The sequence below is a fragment of the Lissotriton vulgaris genome, chromosome 1_1 (genome assembly GCF_964263255.1).
Source record: "Lissotriton vulgaris chromosome 1_1, aLisVul1.2, whole genome shotgun sequence".
In the NCBI taxonomy this organism is placed as follows: Eukaryota; Metazoa; Chordata; class Amphibia; order Caudata; family Salamandridae; genus Lissotriton; species Lissotriton vulgaris.
This window is the reverse complement of record NC_141685.1, coordinates 435,069,364-435,088,405: the sequence shown is the minus strand read 5'-3', so window position 1 is coordinate 435,088,405 and position 19,042 is coordinate 435,069,364. Positions and strand designations below refer to the sequence as shown.

Genomic DNA, 19,042 nt, shown 5'->3' with positions numbered 1-19,042 from the left:
TCCTTCCTCACCCAACCCGGCTCTAAATGCCGTTGTGGCTGCCCCAATCCTGAACGAGTGGCTGGAGAATTTTTGGCCAAGGCAGCACCCATCACGGTTTCAAGTTCGAATCTAGTTAGGGGCGTGCCATCAGCATGTATGAGAAAGTGCCCTCCCAAAAGTGGCCTGATCCTCAAGTACTCCCTAACCGTGGCAACCGGGCAATACCTGGGATCCTCCAACGCCTGTAGTATTATTGTCACTCCCTTCCCGGCCTGGTCAGTTTTGGATTTCCGCACCCTCAGTACAAGGGCGTCCCCTGCACAGACATCCATCATGTCCAAAGCTCTCCCAGATCTATCTGACTTGGATTTGGCCTCTAACTCGCTTGCTCTAAAGGAGCCAAAGAATGCCAAGCAGAAGGCTGTTGAAAAAAGCGGGGCTTCGAATGCCGAAGTGGTCACTATCGGCAAGATGTCCACCAAGCGCTGCAATGCAGGAAATTCGATTCCTACCCTCTTGTCAAAGGACTTGACCTCCTCGCGGGCCCACCCCTTGAGTGCTGCCCTAATCCTGAATTTCCCTTTGTGGGATCCTCGGCTCCGCTATGCTTGATGTCGTGTTTGAACGCTGCCAGGTGGCCGCACACCCACGAATGCGCCTTGCCCGCCTCCTTGGCCCACACCACAAAAGTCTGAACCTGTTCTATGGGACTCAAAGTAAAAGCTCCCAGTGACAGTATTACTGCTCTGAAAGTGGTCAGCTGGGCCGCATATCTTCTCAGGGTGGCCTGTGCCAAGGAACGCTGTCCCATCATCTTCAAACGCTCCCCCACTGAAGGAGTCGCCACAGTGGCGCCGGGAATGGTGTCATCGCCGCCCTCGCCTGCGGCCAGGCCTCTCGGAATTGGAGCCACTGAAAGCGAGAGAGAGCGTCAGCTGCCACATTCTTCACACCTTCAATATGTCTTGCCCTGAACTCAGTGTTACTCCTCAAACCTGCCCTGACTAATTCCCTGAGCAGACTCAAAACCAGTGGGCAGTTGGCTGACAACCTGTTGATGGCCTGGACTACGGCCATGTTATCCGACCAAAAGACTACTTTTCTGTTGCCCAGTCCACCCGGCCACAAGTGTAGTGCCACCACTACGGGGAAGAGTTCCAGTACTGTTAGGTTTGCGGTCACCCCTTTCTTGCACCAGGCATTTGGCCATCGCATGGCTCCATCAGACATGTATTTATCGTGCCTTAAAGTAATAATGATATCGGTGGACAGACGTACCAGGTTGCAAATTGTGCATCCGTCCATGTATTGTGGGCTCATTTAGAGAAAGTAAGCCAGATATATGTATGGGGAAAACAGAAGTAGTGCACCTCCAATAGGTGTGTACTTATCGTGCATTAGAGTCGTCGTGGTAACATTGGACAGATATACCAGAATACTAATAGTGCATTCGTCTATTTATTGCTGGCTAGTTTTAAAGAAAAAGTAACCCAGAGTGTGGGCTGTGCGGTGGCGCATGGGAGGCTTACTTGATGGGTTACTACATTTAGCCATATAAATGTGGTTTTGTAGGACCTTTTCTAGATATCTACATCTAATTTGCCTTTCTTGTTAGATGAGCCATGTCCACCTTTATTTAATATGGAGGTTGGAGACATACCTCTTGCCTCACCAAGTACTACTTAAATACTTTAACATGCCTAGTATTGATCACTTAAATTGAGTTCTCATGTAAGTGGGGCCTTTGACCTGCTTCTCTGTTTTTCCTTGTCACATAATAAGTGTATTTCATACAAGTCCAAGATACATAACACTATTCATATTCTGAAAATTTCAGTGCGTGGCCTCTTTGTCCTGAGCGAGTGCCAGGCGAGGTGAGGCAATTCCTCCCTACAATTCTGGGTGAGTGTAAAATATAATGGACACATCAAGTACTAACACATTGGATACGCTTGTTCATGACTTGACTATTGCACTGTGTTTCTGTGTGTTTTATTCCCTGTTTCATAGGAGAGGGTTGAAAAATAAAGATATGCGACTACTTCACATTGGGTATGTCTACATAATCAAGACTATCTATCACACCACGTGGTAAGTGTTGCAGTAGTGAACATCATAGGTCCTGACGAAAGCCCGTAGGGGCTGAAACATGTTGACCAACCACCATTCATGGTGAATAGTAATTCTTTTCATACTATTTCCACTCTGCTTTTAATCATGCCGTTTTGATGGTCGCACCTAATAAAGTTTCTTGAGACATCAAGACAGGCATTTTTATATCACCACTATATTTGTTTATACTTTTCACATTTTCTGAGCACTGCAACTTGCCCTTACAGCCTTAAAACTCACATCTTTTTGGTTGATGGTTCAACCTGTGGGTCCGATATTAGCTAGCCTCAGGAATTTTCCCGTGGAAGAGCTTATCGGATACCAACTCTCAACAACAACGCAGATGATGAAGTTCCGCTACGATGTGGGCTGATGGGTACACTTTTCCTCTATCTTTGAACTCTCGTTCTTCTCTCCTCTCCTTTACAACCTCTCATATAACTTCTTGGTATGTGTGACTTTGGATACCATAAATAGGTACCAACCATTGATAGAATTAGATAAGACCCTTGGTATCTTTTGTGTGGTATATTGTTCAGTTGGGGGACAAGATACAAGCAGGTCTATAAATACAGACTCCCCTAGGGCCCTCCCTCATCTTTTGTTTTCTGTCATCCTCCAATGTTGCCTTGTTCCTGCCGATCAGTTACCGAATGTCCTGCCTCAAATCGCTAACCTTGTCAGCTGGAAGCCTAGATTCCCCTTTGATGGTATCCCGTTCGATGCCCAGGAAAGTGAGTATTTGAGCCGGCCCCTCTGTCTTGCCCGGAGCCAAGGGACCACCCAAATGACCTGCCAGTACTTCAAAGGCCCGCAAGGCTTCTGCGCACTCATGAGTACCCTCCCTGCCAAAGAATAGGAAATCATCCAGATAGTGTGTAACTTGAGAAATGCCATGGTTGCTGGTAAGGGCCCACTGTAGAAAAGAACTGAACGCCTCGACATAGGCACACGAGATGGCGCAACCCATTGGCATGCAGCGATCAAAAAAGAATTCGCCCTTCCACTTGAAGAATAACAAGTGTTGACTAGCCGGATGAACAGGCAGGAGACAGAACGCCGATTCTATGTCAGCCTTGGCCAGCCACGCCCCCTTGCCCATTCTCCTAATCATATCAATGGCCATGTCCAGTGAACAATAGGACACGGAACAAGCCCCTTCTTCCAGCCAGTGTTTGACTAAGTTGCCCTCAGGGTAAGATAGGTGATGAATCAGGCGGTATGACCCGGGCTGCTTTTTTGGCACAACTCCCAGTGGTGGAACTAAAAAAATTTCTAGGGGAGGGGTAGGAAATGGGCCCGCCACCCTCCCCAGGTCAACTTCCTTCCTAATCTTTTCACTAACAACCTGAGGTAAGTCCCTGGCTGATTTAAGGTTCAGAGCGTCCCTGCAACCCAGTGGCCCTTTGTAAGGCATCCCGAAGCCATCCACAAAACCCTCAGCCAGCAACGCCTGCTCCTTCAAAAACTGGTACAATCTGACTAAAGGAAGAAAATTCTGCAACACGATGGGAGAGGGGCCCTTGCCACCCAGTGCCCTACTGGCGTGCTCCGTCTGGTCTCTGTGCTAGGGAGGGGGGGGGGGTTCTGGCCGTTGGTACACGTGATGGCTGCATGCTGGGTACCACACTTGCTACAGTTGTGGGCAAACTTACAAGCTCTACCCCAGGTGCAAGTTCCCCCATTGAATAGTCTGGACGTTCCAGAGTTGAAACGTCTCGGTCCGAACCCCTGGCCCCTCCCCCGACCCCCACGAAAGGGCTGCTGAAAGGGACGCCTCGGGCTCTGCTCCCACTTCTTAGTGTCCAACTCACCCTGCGCCTTGTACGGTGTGTCCCTCTGACCGTTACCTGTCCTGCACATGTGTTTGATCCAAAGCTGAATATCCTTATGGTCCCATCCTAACTCAGGGCAGCTGGCCATCGTTTTCCTAAAATCCTGATCATACCAGAACCAACCCATCCCCCCGGACTCTCTTGCTCCCTGTTGGATGGTGTTGGCTTATTCCATCGATACCTCACTCTGAGCCGGGTCCTTCTGCACTATCACTGCCGCTAAGATGTTAAACGCCTCAGTCCAATTCTCTATTGTCTTCTCTGGCCAACGCTGGTACCTGACTTTTTTCTCATCATCCTTTCCCCCATCCTCCTAGTGTCTGCACCTGCGTTGTCATGCATCAACAGAGTCAAAATATCAATGTACTCCCTTCTCCATATCCCTTCCTTGGCAGCCTGTGGTACCTGCCGAGCCAGGGAGCAACGACCGGATGCCAATGGAGCTTGTGGAACACTTGGCTTGCCCGGCCCCACACCCGCCGGATGTACCGCTTCTACTCGTGCCAGGGCGGCCCCCCCGAGCCAGGTCGTGCTAATCCTGCAGCACCACCTGTGCCGCTGGTCGCGTTTGATGCAGCACCCCCTACTGAACTATCCGGGGCGGGCGCCGACCCCGTGGCGGGTGCCTGAACGATATTCTGAGAGGTGACCGGGGTGGCCGAGGGCGCAGCAGGTGCTGTCACCGCGACTGCGGGAACCTGCAAGCTGGCTACTGCAATCCCAGGACCGTGTGACCCCGCAGCAGTTCTTCGCTGCGCCCACACCTGCGCCACTGGGTCAGAGGTTTTAGGCGCGTGGGGGGTTGCCATACCTTTCTGCGCCGCCGCCAAATCATCTAAACGTTTTTGGAAGAGTGCCATTAATCCCAACATTTCGTCCATGGCCTTACCCATTTGGGCCAAGTCTGTTAGACCAGCGGCTGTCTCATGCACCACGGTGGGTGTCACAGTCAATTCGGCGGGCCTCGCCGCGGGGGGCGGTGGCGTCGACTGGGGTTCCTTTCCCGATGGCTCGGCCGGGAATTCTTTGCGCGTGTGTTTCGCTTCCGAGTGGACCTTCGCGTCGCTTCACCTGAGGGACCCGCCGCGTCCTCGGGGGTGGGGGCACTAGTCCGTCCAGCGTCCTCTTGCCTACGCGCCTCGATGAAGCCCTGGGCCCATGCTGGCCCCTTTGCCTGTGCGCCTGCCAAAAATTCCGCCCACAGCCCTTCTTGTGGTAGCGCGGCGCCGCGAGTGCTCATCACGGTGGCTTCTACCCTTGCGGGTGCCTACGGATAAGAAAAACACGTGAGGTTGCGCTACTCCATGCTGAGCCTAGTGGCAACCCTAATTTGCTGTGCTAAACCGGTGCATACTCCCTTGCTCACAACCAACCCTACTGCCGAAACCGCAACCATGTAATTACCTGCTGATATACTTGGTAATCTTTCGCGGCTGCCAATCCTTGCACAGTGTTCCCGGGCGCGACCTGAGGCTGCCAATCCTTGCACAGTGTTCCCGGGCGCGACCTGAAAGACAACACCAAATTACTTTGTTGTGTTCACAACATTTGTGTTATATCTGTGTCTGCAGTTTCACCCCGAGCACAGCAGACGTTTAAAGCTGATGCTGCAGTTGAGAATGATAGTTCGCGTACTACGCCGTCACCAACTCATGCACTCCCCACTCTGTGGCAGACATTTTAGTAGATTTCACGCATTGGCATGAGACTGCCTAATTTTAGTACAAAAATTTGGCTATGAATTCCTTTCTCATACAGAATGTAATTGATTCACAGGTGATCATTTTAGCAGTGGCTCGCTGTTGGCCGCCTGTCTTATGACCATGTTCAGTTCCTTTTGCCGTTCTTGAGCCTAAAGTCAAGTCAAAGATCTCAATATCAACAACGTTTCCAATTCTTCTCTTATTCTTAGTGTTCTGGGTCCTTGTGGCTTGGAAGCCCAGAATCCTCGTAATACATCACTAGAAATTGCTGCACGAGTTCTGAAACGTGCAGACGCATCATCACTGTGCTTAAAACTGACATTTAAACGGCCTCTATCGAGCCCTACGTTTATGTCGTCAACTTTACAGACCGTTCTGGTAAAAGCAGCTCGTGAATCCAGTTTGAACTTGGAAGGCCTAATTATTCGAAGGGCTTCACTTCAAAGGTGCGCTTGCTATCTGCTCATCAGAGGTTTTAAGTAAAGAGGCAAATGAAGACTTCATATACTGAAGCAGAAACACTGCAGCACGTGGTCGGAGGTATCCTCTTTGGTGTGCATTGTCAGACAGAAATTATTCCCGGGTACCCAAATAAAAGTGACCCCATTAGTGAATTAGCTAAACAGGTTCCCTATGTTTGCAAATTGGGCCATTTTGAATTTACAAAAACACGCTGCAAAAGTGTTTTGCAAAATATGAATATTGCATGGATTTGAGCCTGCTGGAGGCCATGTTTGCTTCAATAACAGGGAAATCACAATTAAAACCGGTCAGTCCAACGCCGGGTGGGACTAAAGCGCTGCCCCGCCCATGCTCCCCTGTGGGTCACGCGGTCAGCGGCAGAAACAGGGTTTGAGTGTCAGCATAGACTCAACATTCTGTGCGAATCATTTTATTTCCCAGTGTCTAAAAGTCCAACAAAAATTAAAATATGTATGTAGAATAAGAAATACTGAATGGGGATGAGCAGGAAACAATAAAAAAAAAAGACGCACCGAAGACACAAGCAGGGCACTCACATGTAGCAGCCATTCCAGTTGCTCCTGTTATTTCAGGAATGCAGGCAACCTCATTGGTTGCAGGCAAAAACCAGCTATAAATAAACCAGACTGGAGGAGAGGCCATCACATGCTATACAGTGTGATGGCCAACAAAAACATTCTAATAGTTAAATTGCCAGGGGGGAAACTCAGTACACAAAGGAGGGGCATTTCAACAAATGCACCAATTATAAGCCAGCATTTTTAAATGCCACACTTAACTAGCAATTAGGAGGTGTGCTTAAAAGCCTATAGGGTTGAGATTCGACCTATAAAGGTAACAAACAGATAAAGGAAACAAACCTCTTATTAAAGCAACAAATACAACGATAAAAACTATCCACATAAATTGTGAAACGTAAAACAAAAATAAAAAGAGAAGCTGCCTTTTAGTTTGCCCAAACGCATAGGGAACGAGTCTCTTAAGAAATGGATTGACCCTACTGTTTACAAACGTTTGTATCACTGCCAGTTTCATTTTTTATTACAGTAACAGCCAGTATCAAGACCTAACAAGAGAAAACAACTGTTAAAAAGTATCCCCACTTAAAAAGGACAAAATTGCGACGCAGCCAAATGACGACTAACACTATTCATACCAACACCTCATTCCTTGCTGGTAACAGCGCATGAGTCAATATTTCGATTATATCACAGGAGGCTGCTTAGGAACTAAGTTCCAGTCTCCGGAGGAAGCGTCACATCTGGTGAGTTACAACAATTCACTGTTAGTTTACATGCTTAAAAAACACACATATGTACCTTGAAGCACTGATAAAGATCTTTTCAGCTATGCAGATTTCCTCTTTCAGATATCAGCTAGCACCTTTAAAAACACAACTACAACTATTCAAACTTCTTCCACCATTTCAGACTCCTTATCTCACCCTGCTCACTTAAAAAAAAAAGTGCAAGCGCATTACAATAGTCTTGTGTGGAAATAGCCAAAAGGAATTTAAGTACCCATTTAACCTTTGAAGTCATTCGCCGCAACTTTCTTTCCACTGAACACCAATTGGCAACAAGGAGGCTGCAGTTATGGGACAGGGTTAAGTAATTTTTAGCTGTGTTAAGAAAGGATACTGCTCTACTACAATAAAGCAAAAATTAGCATAGCACTACAGATCAGTATCAATCATCTAACTGGCACATGTGGATGTTGTTGGCACCAGACATTGAATATTTGGCCCTAAATATATATGTATGGGAACCTTCCCGCATAGCTTGGAAACTTCTAAAAAAGACACCAACAAAGTCCATTTCAGAGGATAATAAACTTTTTTCAAACATTGATCATCAGCAGTAAAAACACAAACGCGAGTGGAAACCAAAAATTCCCTAACTTAAAAACCCAACAAAAAAAATAAAAAAGCGCACTGGGAGAAGCAGCCTCTTACATTAGTTCTGGGGCTTTAAATAAAGAGCAACAGAAAGCCAAAAGATTAACAGCCCCGTTTCAATAAGCACGCAACAAGTCAAAACACCAACAGTAGTGTGGAGGACAAGAGCAGTTTTTCGCCGTGTTTATGTCACCGGTGGTGCAAGATAAAAAGAAAATACTAATAGTGTATCAAGGTAAAGTTAACAGACAGAGATAAACACAAACCACATATTAAAAACAACAAGCAGAACAAGAAATGTATTCAGCAGTATCAGGGAAGCACGAGGGGGCAGGGGGAGGAGAGCGAGTGGTTGAAAGATAAATCGCTGCTCTAGGGAATATGCTTATTTGAATTTAAAAAAATAATTCCTGCAATGAAAGTAAAATAGAACAAGTGGGAGAGGACAAGTTCAAGGAGGGGATACATGGGAGTCAACAATTGACAAAAAAAGTGAGACAAACAGGAACCATTAACCAATTAAAAACATCGTTTTTTTGAAGGACACTGACAAAAGCCAATCAGAAGCTGGAAGGGGGCTGTAAGCCCCCTGACTGATAACAGCATGTTGAGAGACAGCGCTTGCGCTGCCTAGGCTCAACCTAAGGATAAAAGATGTAGGTAATCCCAGTTTACCGACTCTTAAATACCGAATCATACCGATTCGATATTTAAGAACAGGTAAATGGGATGTAGGTAATTTTTCGTAAAAAATTACTGAATCGGTAAGTTTTGGTAATTACCGAATCGGTTTGCCATTCATTCCTATGGGCCTGGAGGCCCATAGGAAAGAATGTCAATTACCGAATGTATGGGTGCACATGTTGCTGACATACATGCCCTAAGGCACTGTTGGAAAAGCAAAAAAAATGCTTTTTCAAAGGCTTTCATTATTTACCACCAACTTAGAGTTGGTGGTAAATAACTAACCCTTAAGTGAGGAATGCACTAACTTGAGTTCTCCCTACATCCTTGTTAGACCTGACATCATTGGCTTGAGCCTCTCCTCCATTTTTCCTGTTTGCCTCTACTGTGTTACGATGTTTTGCTGGTATATGCTTTGGGCGCCGTGTCACTGCTGATCAGTGCCATAGCGCAAGTGCTCCCTCTGTTAAAATGATGTATCTATTATATCCATGTTTGGCTTATTTGGTTTACTGTCAGTCCCTAGTCTAGTGCACCAGGAGTGCCGGGGCTTGTAAATACAAATGCCGCTCGTGGGCTTGCAGCACGTGTTGTGCCACCCACAGGAGCGGCCTTGTAAAAGAATGTCTACGGGTCGGTCATTGCGAGACCCATGTGCAGGTATACCTACCTGCCAGCCCCTCCCACCTTCCCTTAACTTCATGTTAGTCACCCCTATGGTAGGCCCATGGGCAGGGTGCATTGTAAGTGTAAGGTAGGACAAGCCTGACCAAGTTGGCATGTCCTGATAGTGAAGTGCCGCCATCTTAGGGCTTCACTATTGCAAGGTAGCCTGCTCTCCGTTGGATAGAATGGGCCGCCGGGGTTATTAACGCTATAATCCTAGCTGGCTCGGGGAGCATGGTGCAATGTCGAGTTTGGTATCCCTGAACTCGGGGTTTAATTACGCATCCGTTGGTGTGGATGGTTGTTGGACTCTGGGTTCGAAAATAGCACTTTTAGAAAGTGTCTATTTTCTTGTCTAACCATATCTGGTCTCTGCTGGTCTGCGTGTATGTGACAGGAGCTGGGTGGCTCCAAGAGGTCTGGATGAGTCAGTGTGGGATGAGTGGGACATTACGTTGAGAGTAGGGGGAGAGTAGTTGTTGATAGCCTGCCTTGCCTGATACAATGCTGGCTCCACCTCCTGCCGAGCGACGGATGGCTCTGTACCTGCCATGGACGATCCTGGCCCCACCTCCTGCCAGGAGGGCGATAGCTCTGCTCCTGCCAGTGTCAATGCTGGCTCCACCTCCTGCGGGGCGTCTGAGGACCCGGCCCGGCTCAATGAATAGGCCAGGTGCTACTGCCTAGCTCCACCCACCACAGACCCAGGATGTTGGGAAATCCCCGGCATAGACAAAGGGATCAAAGACGAAAAGGGGTATAAGAGGAGGACCCCTGAACTAGGAAATCAGATCACTTCTGACAAGGAACCCTGTAACCAAGGACAAGAAGCCTGCTGATCTAAAGGACTGCTTACCCCTTCTGCCAGTGTGCTGTTGTTGGGGGAATCCTGCAGCGCTTCTTTATTTTTGCCAAGGAACCAGGAGAGAGGAACTGTGTGTGTACTCTCACGCTTGCTAAGAAAATCTCCAAGGACTGGAAGAGTGCCAGTCTCCTGCCGAAGTCACAGGGCTAAAGGACTTCACCTGCTACAAAGTACTATCCGCTGGAAGTGTGAATCCAGCATCTCTGAAAGAACCAGCAACCACGACGATCGGACGCTGGGCCCAACCGACGCCAGCAGCAACGCCAGTGAGTAGGAGTACGGCTCTAACTCCAGAGGACCTCGTGTCTGCCCCGCTGCTGATCGCATCAACCGTGTGCCCTTCGACGCCGTGAGCGCTGCTCACTCTGTGCAACTGCATCATCGACAACGCCTGCTGTGGCCTGATCGACACCGAAGACGCGACGCCGGAGTGTTCGACGCCGCTGATCCTCGTGTGCTTCATTTTCCTAAGGTACTGTGTTGTTGGGGGTCCGTGTGACTCCAGGCCCGACGCAGCGCTCCTCGCGGTCGACGCCGAACCTGTGGATTACCTTTGCCCCAGCGTTGTGTAGCTCCCGTGTGAGTTACCCTGTTGCTAAAGAACTGTGTTTCCAAGAAGAAGAATTGCTTGATACTAAAGACTTTTGTGCTAAAGAAGAAACTACCTTTGAACTATCCTTTTTCCTTCCCGAACGTATTTATTCCGATTGTGTACAGTTTTGCCGTTATTTGGTCTTGTGCTAAGTCTTATATAAAAATACTTATTTTTATAATACTACGGTGTTGTGTCCATTTGTAGTGTATTCACTGTATTACTGTGCGTGGTCATAATTGCTTAACACACAGCCTCTGAGATAAGCCTGTTCTGCTCTGCCAAGCTACCAAGGGGGTGAGCAGGGGTTATCGAAGGGTGTGATCCCCTTGCCCTAACTAGAAAAGGAGTGTCCCTATTTGTCAGAAGTGTATACCTCTGCCAACTAGAGACAGCCGGTTCTAACAATCCTGGATTCAGTAATTTACCGAATCGGTATGTTAAGAATTAAGTATTTTACCGAATCCTTAAATTACCGATTCAGTAAAATACCGAATCCTACAAAAATGCCACCTACATCCAAAAGCCCAATACCGGTCGGTAACGGCCGAAATTCGGTCATTTCGGCCGTTACCGACCGGTATTGGGTGACCTACATCTGGCCCTTAATGTGTTTAATAGCAACATTTAGTGTCACCGTAACCCAAAATACTATAGACATCTGGCCCTTAATGTGTTTAATAGCAACATTTAGTGTCACCGTAACCCAAAATACTATAGACAGTCCTCTTAATGTCCTACCCGGGTACACCTTGGTAGTCTCCTAAAGAACTAATTTTACTGGTGTATTCTCAAGCCTACAGAATGTTTTCCTTCCTCCATTGACAGTAACTGCCTTCAACCAGCCAGTGGGCCACATCCTGAACAACGCATTGTATTGACATGGTGTTTCCATGCATAGCTGCACATGCGTTGTTTGAATCTTCATCGAATAGAGCACTTGTACAAGTGGCTTGGTAACCAGTCCAAGCCCACCCTCTTGTATCCATCCTTGTTTCTAGTAATTTTGGTGGGTGGCTGCTCCCATCCTTTCAGTAGGGTGCCTCTTCCATCCGCTACCTGCGCCTCCCAGTCACCACTTACTCAAAAGAGAATAGATAGAGACCCCCGGGAAATCTGTATTTGTGCCCTTTGGGACAAATCTGATTGTTACTTCCACATAACTGTGTTGTAGTAAAGTGCAGTCTTTCTAGTGAAGAACTGAAAGCATTACCTTTTGTGGTAAGAACCATAGTGGTTATCACACAAAGAATGTAGCCTTCTTCTGCCAACAGATCCCCTAGCTAAACTGCTCAATCCTCACACTTTTTACCCATGATATGTTAAGGGCTGGAACATTTTTACCTCATCCTACAAGTTATTAAGTATTAGACAATTGATGTCACATGGCCAGTTCTTTATCAAAGGTGATAATAGTAACACAGGAAATAAAAAAAACAAAATGTTGTCCTTTGTACTATTAATGCCCACATTCTAATTATCACATGACATCCCCACTATCTGTGTTTCTCCATGGTCCTTCAACTTTTGGGAATGAGGGGCAGATCTGTTGCCAGCTATACATTTTTTAAGGTACATGAGATCAGATTATCTAATGGTCTGCAATGTTTGTTTACAGTTCTGAGTCTCCTACAGCTTTTCATGGAGATGTTTGAAAGTCTAGAGAGATTTTTTAAGGAGCGGCTGCTTATGCACAGGTGGCAGCTTGACCCAACTAGACTCATATAAATTGTTGGTATCTTTATGTTCAGGAGATTCATGAAAAACATTCTTGGTTACCGCCTGCAAAATCAACATTTTGGAACATTAAGGGTAAAAAATTAAAACAGATTTTTAGTTGTTGTGCCAATACGTTAATGGTTATACCCTCACTAACGTCTTCTTAAGAGCAAATAAGTGCATTGGAAGAGGTTTTAAAACATTTAGACCCAGGTTTTCTAAGCCTTTTTTGTTGGGCGAGAGGTCACTCCCTACCGTGGAGAGGCAGCTATAGCCCCAAACTGAGAAATTGCAGTTTAAGGGCTTGAGAGCCATGAATTAAATAACTGGGCAGGCTGTCAAACTAGAGATGCCTCCCTGGAAAAACTGGACAGCATGTCAAGCATGAGATGGGTGAAGACTCCTAGTGAGAATCCTATAGAAATCAGTGGGTGATAGACGTATAAGAACACAATCTCAAAACCGAAGTGACCTTCCAGTAAATGCTCTATTGGTGAGAACACCACTTTAATTGATTGCACATAGCCTTTATTGTTGGAGAGTGTCCTGATATGCCCTGCAACTGTTTTAGAGTATTTGGTGCTACAACTCCTACGCAAAAACGTACAGATGTATTATTTCAGTTTTATGATGGTCCCATACATCCTAACCTTGAATTTCTTTCTCTATTTTATCAGTTACTGTACGAGATTCTGAGTACAATATTGCAGATTTATGTGAAAGACATGTCAACATTTAGAATACAATTAAATATCTCCACCGTGAAATGATTTTCTCTAATTTTGAGGGGGTTGTTTCTTGTTTCCCGCACTGCAAACATATTTACTCCTGCCCATGATGCATGACATCATCTCCAGCCATTTCCAGAGTGAATTTACCTTAAAAGCTTTGTAATTCTCCACAACAATGCCTGAGTTTGTGGGTGTCTACTATATTTTGCACAAGTCCACCACTCTGGAATGTGTACAGACCTGTCCCTATGAGTAGATTTACTCACTTAGTAATTTCCACTGTGCTGGTGGATTTTTCCATGTGAGCCAATCCATTTATTAGTGCAAAGTCATAATCTGTTTCCTTTGAGATTGTGTATTTTTATCGTTCCTACCTTAGGTTTTAAAAGTGCAAGAGTACAAGACGCTGGGTCAGAACAGCTGCCTCTACAGCAACCTGTTCAAGTTAAGATGTTGATCCATGGGGCATAGATTAGATGTGTGAACCCGTTTGTGAACTCGACCAATAATCCATTAGGTTTAGGCTTACACATGAAGTGGCAGTTCCAATTTGCATTCAAAAATATAAGCGTTCTATGCTACATTGAGTATTGTAAGCCCTCAGATGTAATCTGAACTTAATTTTGTTTACACTTCAATTTTAGGGCAGCCATTTGACCCACACTTTTACATCAATAGCAGTGTTTCAAATATTATCTGTGCCATAACTTTTGGCGATCGCTTTGACTATCAGGACCCAGAGTTCCAGGAAATACTTCATATATTTGGTGTCACGTCAAAGCTTCACACGAACCTAACTTGTCAGGTAAGCAGAAGTTATTGCACGTTTGTACTTTCTGATTGTGACCATTTTCTATTGTGCCATATGAGTGCGATAAATGTTGTATGCTCTTTGTTTGGACAATCAGCAGAGCATATATAACAGGTACCAACAGAAAGGATCTGTGATAAAGCACATTTTACTTCTCCTGAGAGTCCCTTTTCTTTTGACAGTAAGAACTTTCTAAAAAAGGAAAATATTAATTATCTGCGGAGTTTAGCTTCTTTCTACATATATATTTCCTACCAACACTAGGTATAATGCCTGATCTGAATTGCAGTGAGTAAGAAGAACAGAGCAAGTCCACCTTCCTCAAGGAGCAAAGACTTGACAAGGGGATCCTGATTACTAAAGACCTTTATATCATGGGATATTTCTGGATAAGCCCTGTGAAAAAACTGTATTTTTACATATCCCAACTTTGATTGAGCAAAACAATATCCTCTGACCCAGATAAATACAATTCTGACCTTGGAAAGGTTGTGAAATCACATTAATTGTTACCCAAGATCACCACTAGAAAAGTGTTGACTCTCTTGGATAAGCAAGCAAACAGGGGATTGATTCTCTTAAGGTAATCAGAGGCTGGAATCAAGTCAAAATGTAACAAAGAGCAGTTGCCTCTGACACCATAAATTATACAATAGATTTTACCCAATGTCCTATTTTATTGACATTGTCAGCAATTTAGATTTTTGCAATTTCTTCAAAAGATTTTTCAATATAGCACAATTGGGTGATAGCACATTTGTTCAGGTCATCTCCATTGGTAGAATACATTCAACATATAACAATAATTAAATAAATTCTTTACGACATTTCATTACACAACATAAAAACAATACTCAACATTTAACAAAATTAAAGAAAACTCTGATCTTAATGTTATTGTTCCTAAATCACACAGAAAAAAGGCTTGCAGATTTGTTATTAAGCCAAATTAGCTGAAGAAAGATCAGTCCTAGTTTCTCTCAATAGATTAACTATTCTTCGAGGTATGATTATTTCCCACAAAGACACAGTAAATTTTATCCTGTATAAGGTCGGAGAGGTCTTTTAGGCTTTTTTTGGCCGTGGTGTGAGATACATCTCTCACTGTATGTCCTATTGGTATGTTAGGTCATAAGGCATCTGGTTCTCCTGGCCTGGATAGTAAGCCTACGCGTTTCGACCTTCTTTCAGATGACAGGAAATAAATTTGGAAAGGTCTTCATCAGGGCTCATGGTAATGTTTTGTAGGACATCATGCTACACCTGTGGGGTTGTAAGGGGCATGTTTCGGTGGGGGGATCAAGAGTCTTGTATACATTTTTGTAAAAAGGAAATTAAAATGTAAATTAATATTGAGGGGACCGTGGGGATCACGTACCCGTTTTGTAGAACAATGATTGTTCTGATTCTTTTTTCTTCGTGTCTTTACATTACTTCAGTCGCTGGGCCATGCAGCATGGGAGTATTTTCTTCTGGGGATGGCTCGCGTATAAAAGTCTTTTCCTGGGTGTTTCTAGGATGCGCTGAGGAGAGGGGGCAAGGAAGAACATTCTGGTTATTTTTCTATTTTTCTATTTCAGCGCAGCATTTTTAATTAACCTGTACAGTGGGGGAAGGCAAAGTGTTCATTCTCGGCTGAGCATTTAACCCCAATCGTCGGAGGCCCTCCGCGATCGTGTGGCCATTATGTGTGTCGTGACAAGTACTAAGTGGTTCACCCCGAGCTAAATGCTAGGCGGATAGTAGCATTCTCCAGCGTGGGCAACTCGTACCTTTTAGTCTTTATCCTGGTACCGAATGTCTGTATTCTTTTCGGCAAGTTAGATACGTCGTTTCTGTGTTTGGCGGCGTTCCTCCTGTGTCGGGTTCGTCAGTAACCTGGGTTTGAACAGGATTGCCGGTCATTGGCTGTTTTAGGGCTTATCTTGACTTATCTTCATTCTGATTGGTCGCGCTTCGCTTTGCTGTAGGAGCTGCTTTCCTATAGGTTAAGGAGCGCGTTGCCATGGTGCAAGACGCCTTCCGCTGATCCGGAGTTCTTGTGGCTTTGGTTATTTTTCATGTGACCGGCTGGTACAACTATGGACGTTTCGGAGTTACGGCTTGTCTTATAAATCACATTTTAGTATTGCGCCGTACCGGCCAGGTGTTTAATTGTTTTAATAGTTGTGTATGAGTCCAGTCCGATGCCGAGATACAAGATGGTTATGGAACGCGTTGCCATGGTGCAGGACGCTTTCCGCTGGTCTGGGGTTGTTATAACTTTGATAGTTTTTTCTATGACGTGCTGGTGCAGCTATAGAGATGTTACTGTGACACTATAGACTTTTCGGGGTTACGGCTTGTCTTATTAATTCACATTTGATTATTGCTCCGTACTGGTCAGGTGTTTAGTTGTTTTAATGGCTGTATATAAATCCAGTTGGTTGCCACGATGTGAGACGTTCTCTGCTGGCTCTTGGTGGATGGGGCTTTGATTTTTTGTCGATGATCTTATGAAACGGCGAAGTTTGAACCGGTGTGCGGTATTTGCCGAGTCTTTAGGTTTAGGGTGACTGTGGTTAACTTGTATTTTTTGTTTTGAGCAGGATAGTCTTTTCTTAAAACTGGAGGCTTACACGTCTCGTAATTACCGCGAGTCTTCTAGTGCTGTACTTTGCACTTTTGGAGAATAAAATGTCTCTGAGGGGCATTGTTGCTAGGAGAGGAGAGGTCACGTGTGATCTTCCTTAAAGTTGGGCAGGCATTGTCAGGAACATGTTTGCCTGTATCATGACTGTGTCAGGGATGCAGATCCTTTTTGGTCCTAAAGTATGGGGCTCCATCATACAAAACTAGAAATTTCGGCAAGTTCATTCAATCCATTATCCACAGAACCAAGATACATAATGGTTTTAGCTTCCTGCTTTGATAGGTTTTGGGGCACATTTTTGCCTTTAATGTGTTTAACCACTGTCCATTTAATATCATCTGGTCCATGATTCTTTGCAATACAGTGTGGTACCATTGGTGCATCTTCTTTCCTGCATCTGATTCTTGAACGATGTTGTGATATTCTTGTTTTGACCGGTTGACTTGTTTTGCCCACATATACAAGGCCACATGGGCACACTATACAATATATAACATTATGTGTGTTACAGTTCGTAAAGTCCTCATGTTTGATTTGTTTTAGACCATATGTAAATGTGGTTCCTTCCAATGTACTTGAACATGACACACAATTTCCGCATTTATTGTGCCCTTTGATGGGTGGAAGGTTAAAAAAGGACTGGATGGAGGTGTTTTGTGGGGGCAAAAATGTGTCTGCACGAACCAGTTTGTTTCTGAGAGGATCACGAGAAATGTATGAAGCAGAAGTCCAAAGGCAATTATCAGATGAAAGGTACTACAAACGAACTGATGAAAATTGGAATAAAAAACTGACTAACCGTTTTGAGACACTGGTGGATGAAGGCCGAAGAGAAGGCTGGTTATCCAAAAAAGAGGGAGAATACCTTATAAATAAGAACCCAAGAACACCATTGATGTATGCCCTCCCAAAGATCCATAAGGACCCCACCTGGTCGACCGATAATCTCGGGGGTAAATTCCATACTTAAACACCCAGCAAAATATGTGGATACATTTCTTAAACCTCTTGTGAGCCAAACAACTAGCTACATCAAAGATACTATGGAAGCAATAAACTTCCTTGATGGACAAATTTTTGACGAATCCATGGAAATTCTAGTAACTATGGACATAGTTAGTCTGTACTCTAACATTCCACAAGAAGATGGCCTGGAAGCCCTTGAATTCATTCTAGACAAGAGAGAAAGACCCCACAATGTCCCCACAGATTTTCTGTTGAAATTAGCAGAAATCTGTCTGAAATTCAATTTCTTTAAATTTCACAACATCCAATATGTACAAACAATGGGGACCGCGATGGGATGTCCTTTCGCACCGGAAATGGCAATTATGTACATGGCGCTGTATGAAGCCAAGTGGATTTACAACAACAACCCTACGACGGCCATATTAAAATATGGCGCCGTTATATTGACGACGTCTTTATGCTATGGAGGGGTGGAGAACAGCAACTAAAAGAATTTGTAACTTGGCTCAACAACAGAAACCCCAACATTCAATTCACACTGGCATACAATAAAAAAGAAATCAACTTCCTTGACCTGATGATAAAACACGAGGAAGGTGCCATCTATACCACCCTGTATACAAAAGAGACCGACCGAAACACCTTCCTTCATTTCTCAAGTTTTCATCAACGCAATCTACGAGAGAACTTACCTCTAAGTCAATTTATGCGATTGCGCAGAAACTGTTCTAGGAAAATTGACTATTTTTCAAATGCCAAAGAACTGATTGAAAAATTATTAGAGAAGGGATACCCAAGAAAATGACTGAAGCGAACAATGAAAAGAACGTGGTATATCCCTAGAGAAACCCTCCTGACCCCGAAAGACAAGACTAAGGAAGAAGTTCCAATTGTATGCGTGACAACGTTCTCAGGAGCTACAACCCAAATAAAGAAGATCGTTTGCAGAAATTGGAATACAGTGAAAAGCTTGAAACCTTTCGAAGCTCTACCAATATTTGCACTAAAAAAGAACGAGAATGTGAGAAACAAACTGGTTCGTGCAGACACATTTTTGCCCCCACAAAACACCTCCATCCAGTCCTTTTTGAACCTTCCACCCATCAAAGGGCACAATAAATGCGGAAATTGTGTGTCATGTTCAAGTACATTGGAAGGAACCACATTTACATATGGTCTAAAACAAATCAAACATGAGGACTTTACGAACTGTAACACACATAATGTTATATATTGTATAGTGTGCCCATGTGGCCTTGTATATGTGGGCAAAACAAGTCAACCGGTCAAAACAAGAATATCACAACATCGTTCAAGAATCAGATGCAGGAAAGAAGATGCACCAATGGTACCACACTGTA

At 44.8% G+C, this 19,042-nt stretch overlaps 1 protein-coding gene across 1 annotated transcript in view; it reads left to right on the top strand.

The window, feature by feature from the left end:
- LOC147747312 (cytochrome P450 2J2-like) overlaps nucleotides 1-19,042 on the top strand; it is a 307,172-nt gene that overhangs the window by 169,111 nt on the left and 119,019 nt on the right. The window contains exon 4 of the mRNA XM_086953059.1: nucleotides 13,914-14,074. Coding sequence (XP_086809185.1) covers nucleotides 13,914-14,074 — 161 coding nt within the window. The remainder of the gene's footprint in view (nucleotides 1-13,913; nucleotides 14,075-19,042) is intronic.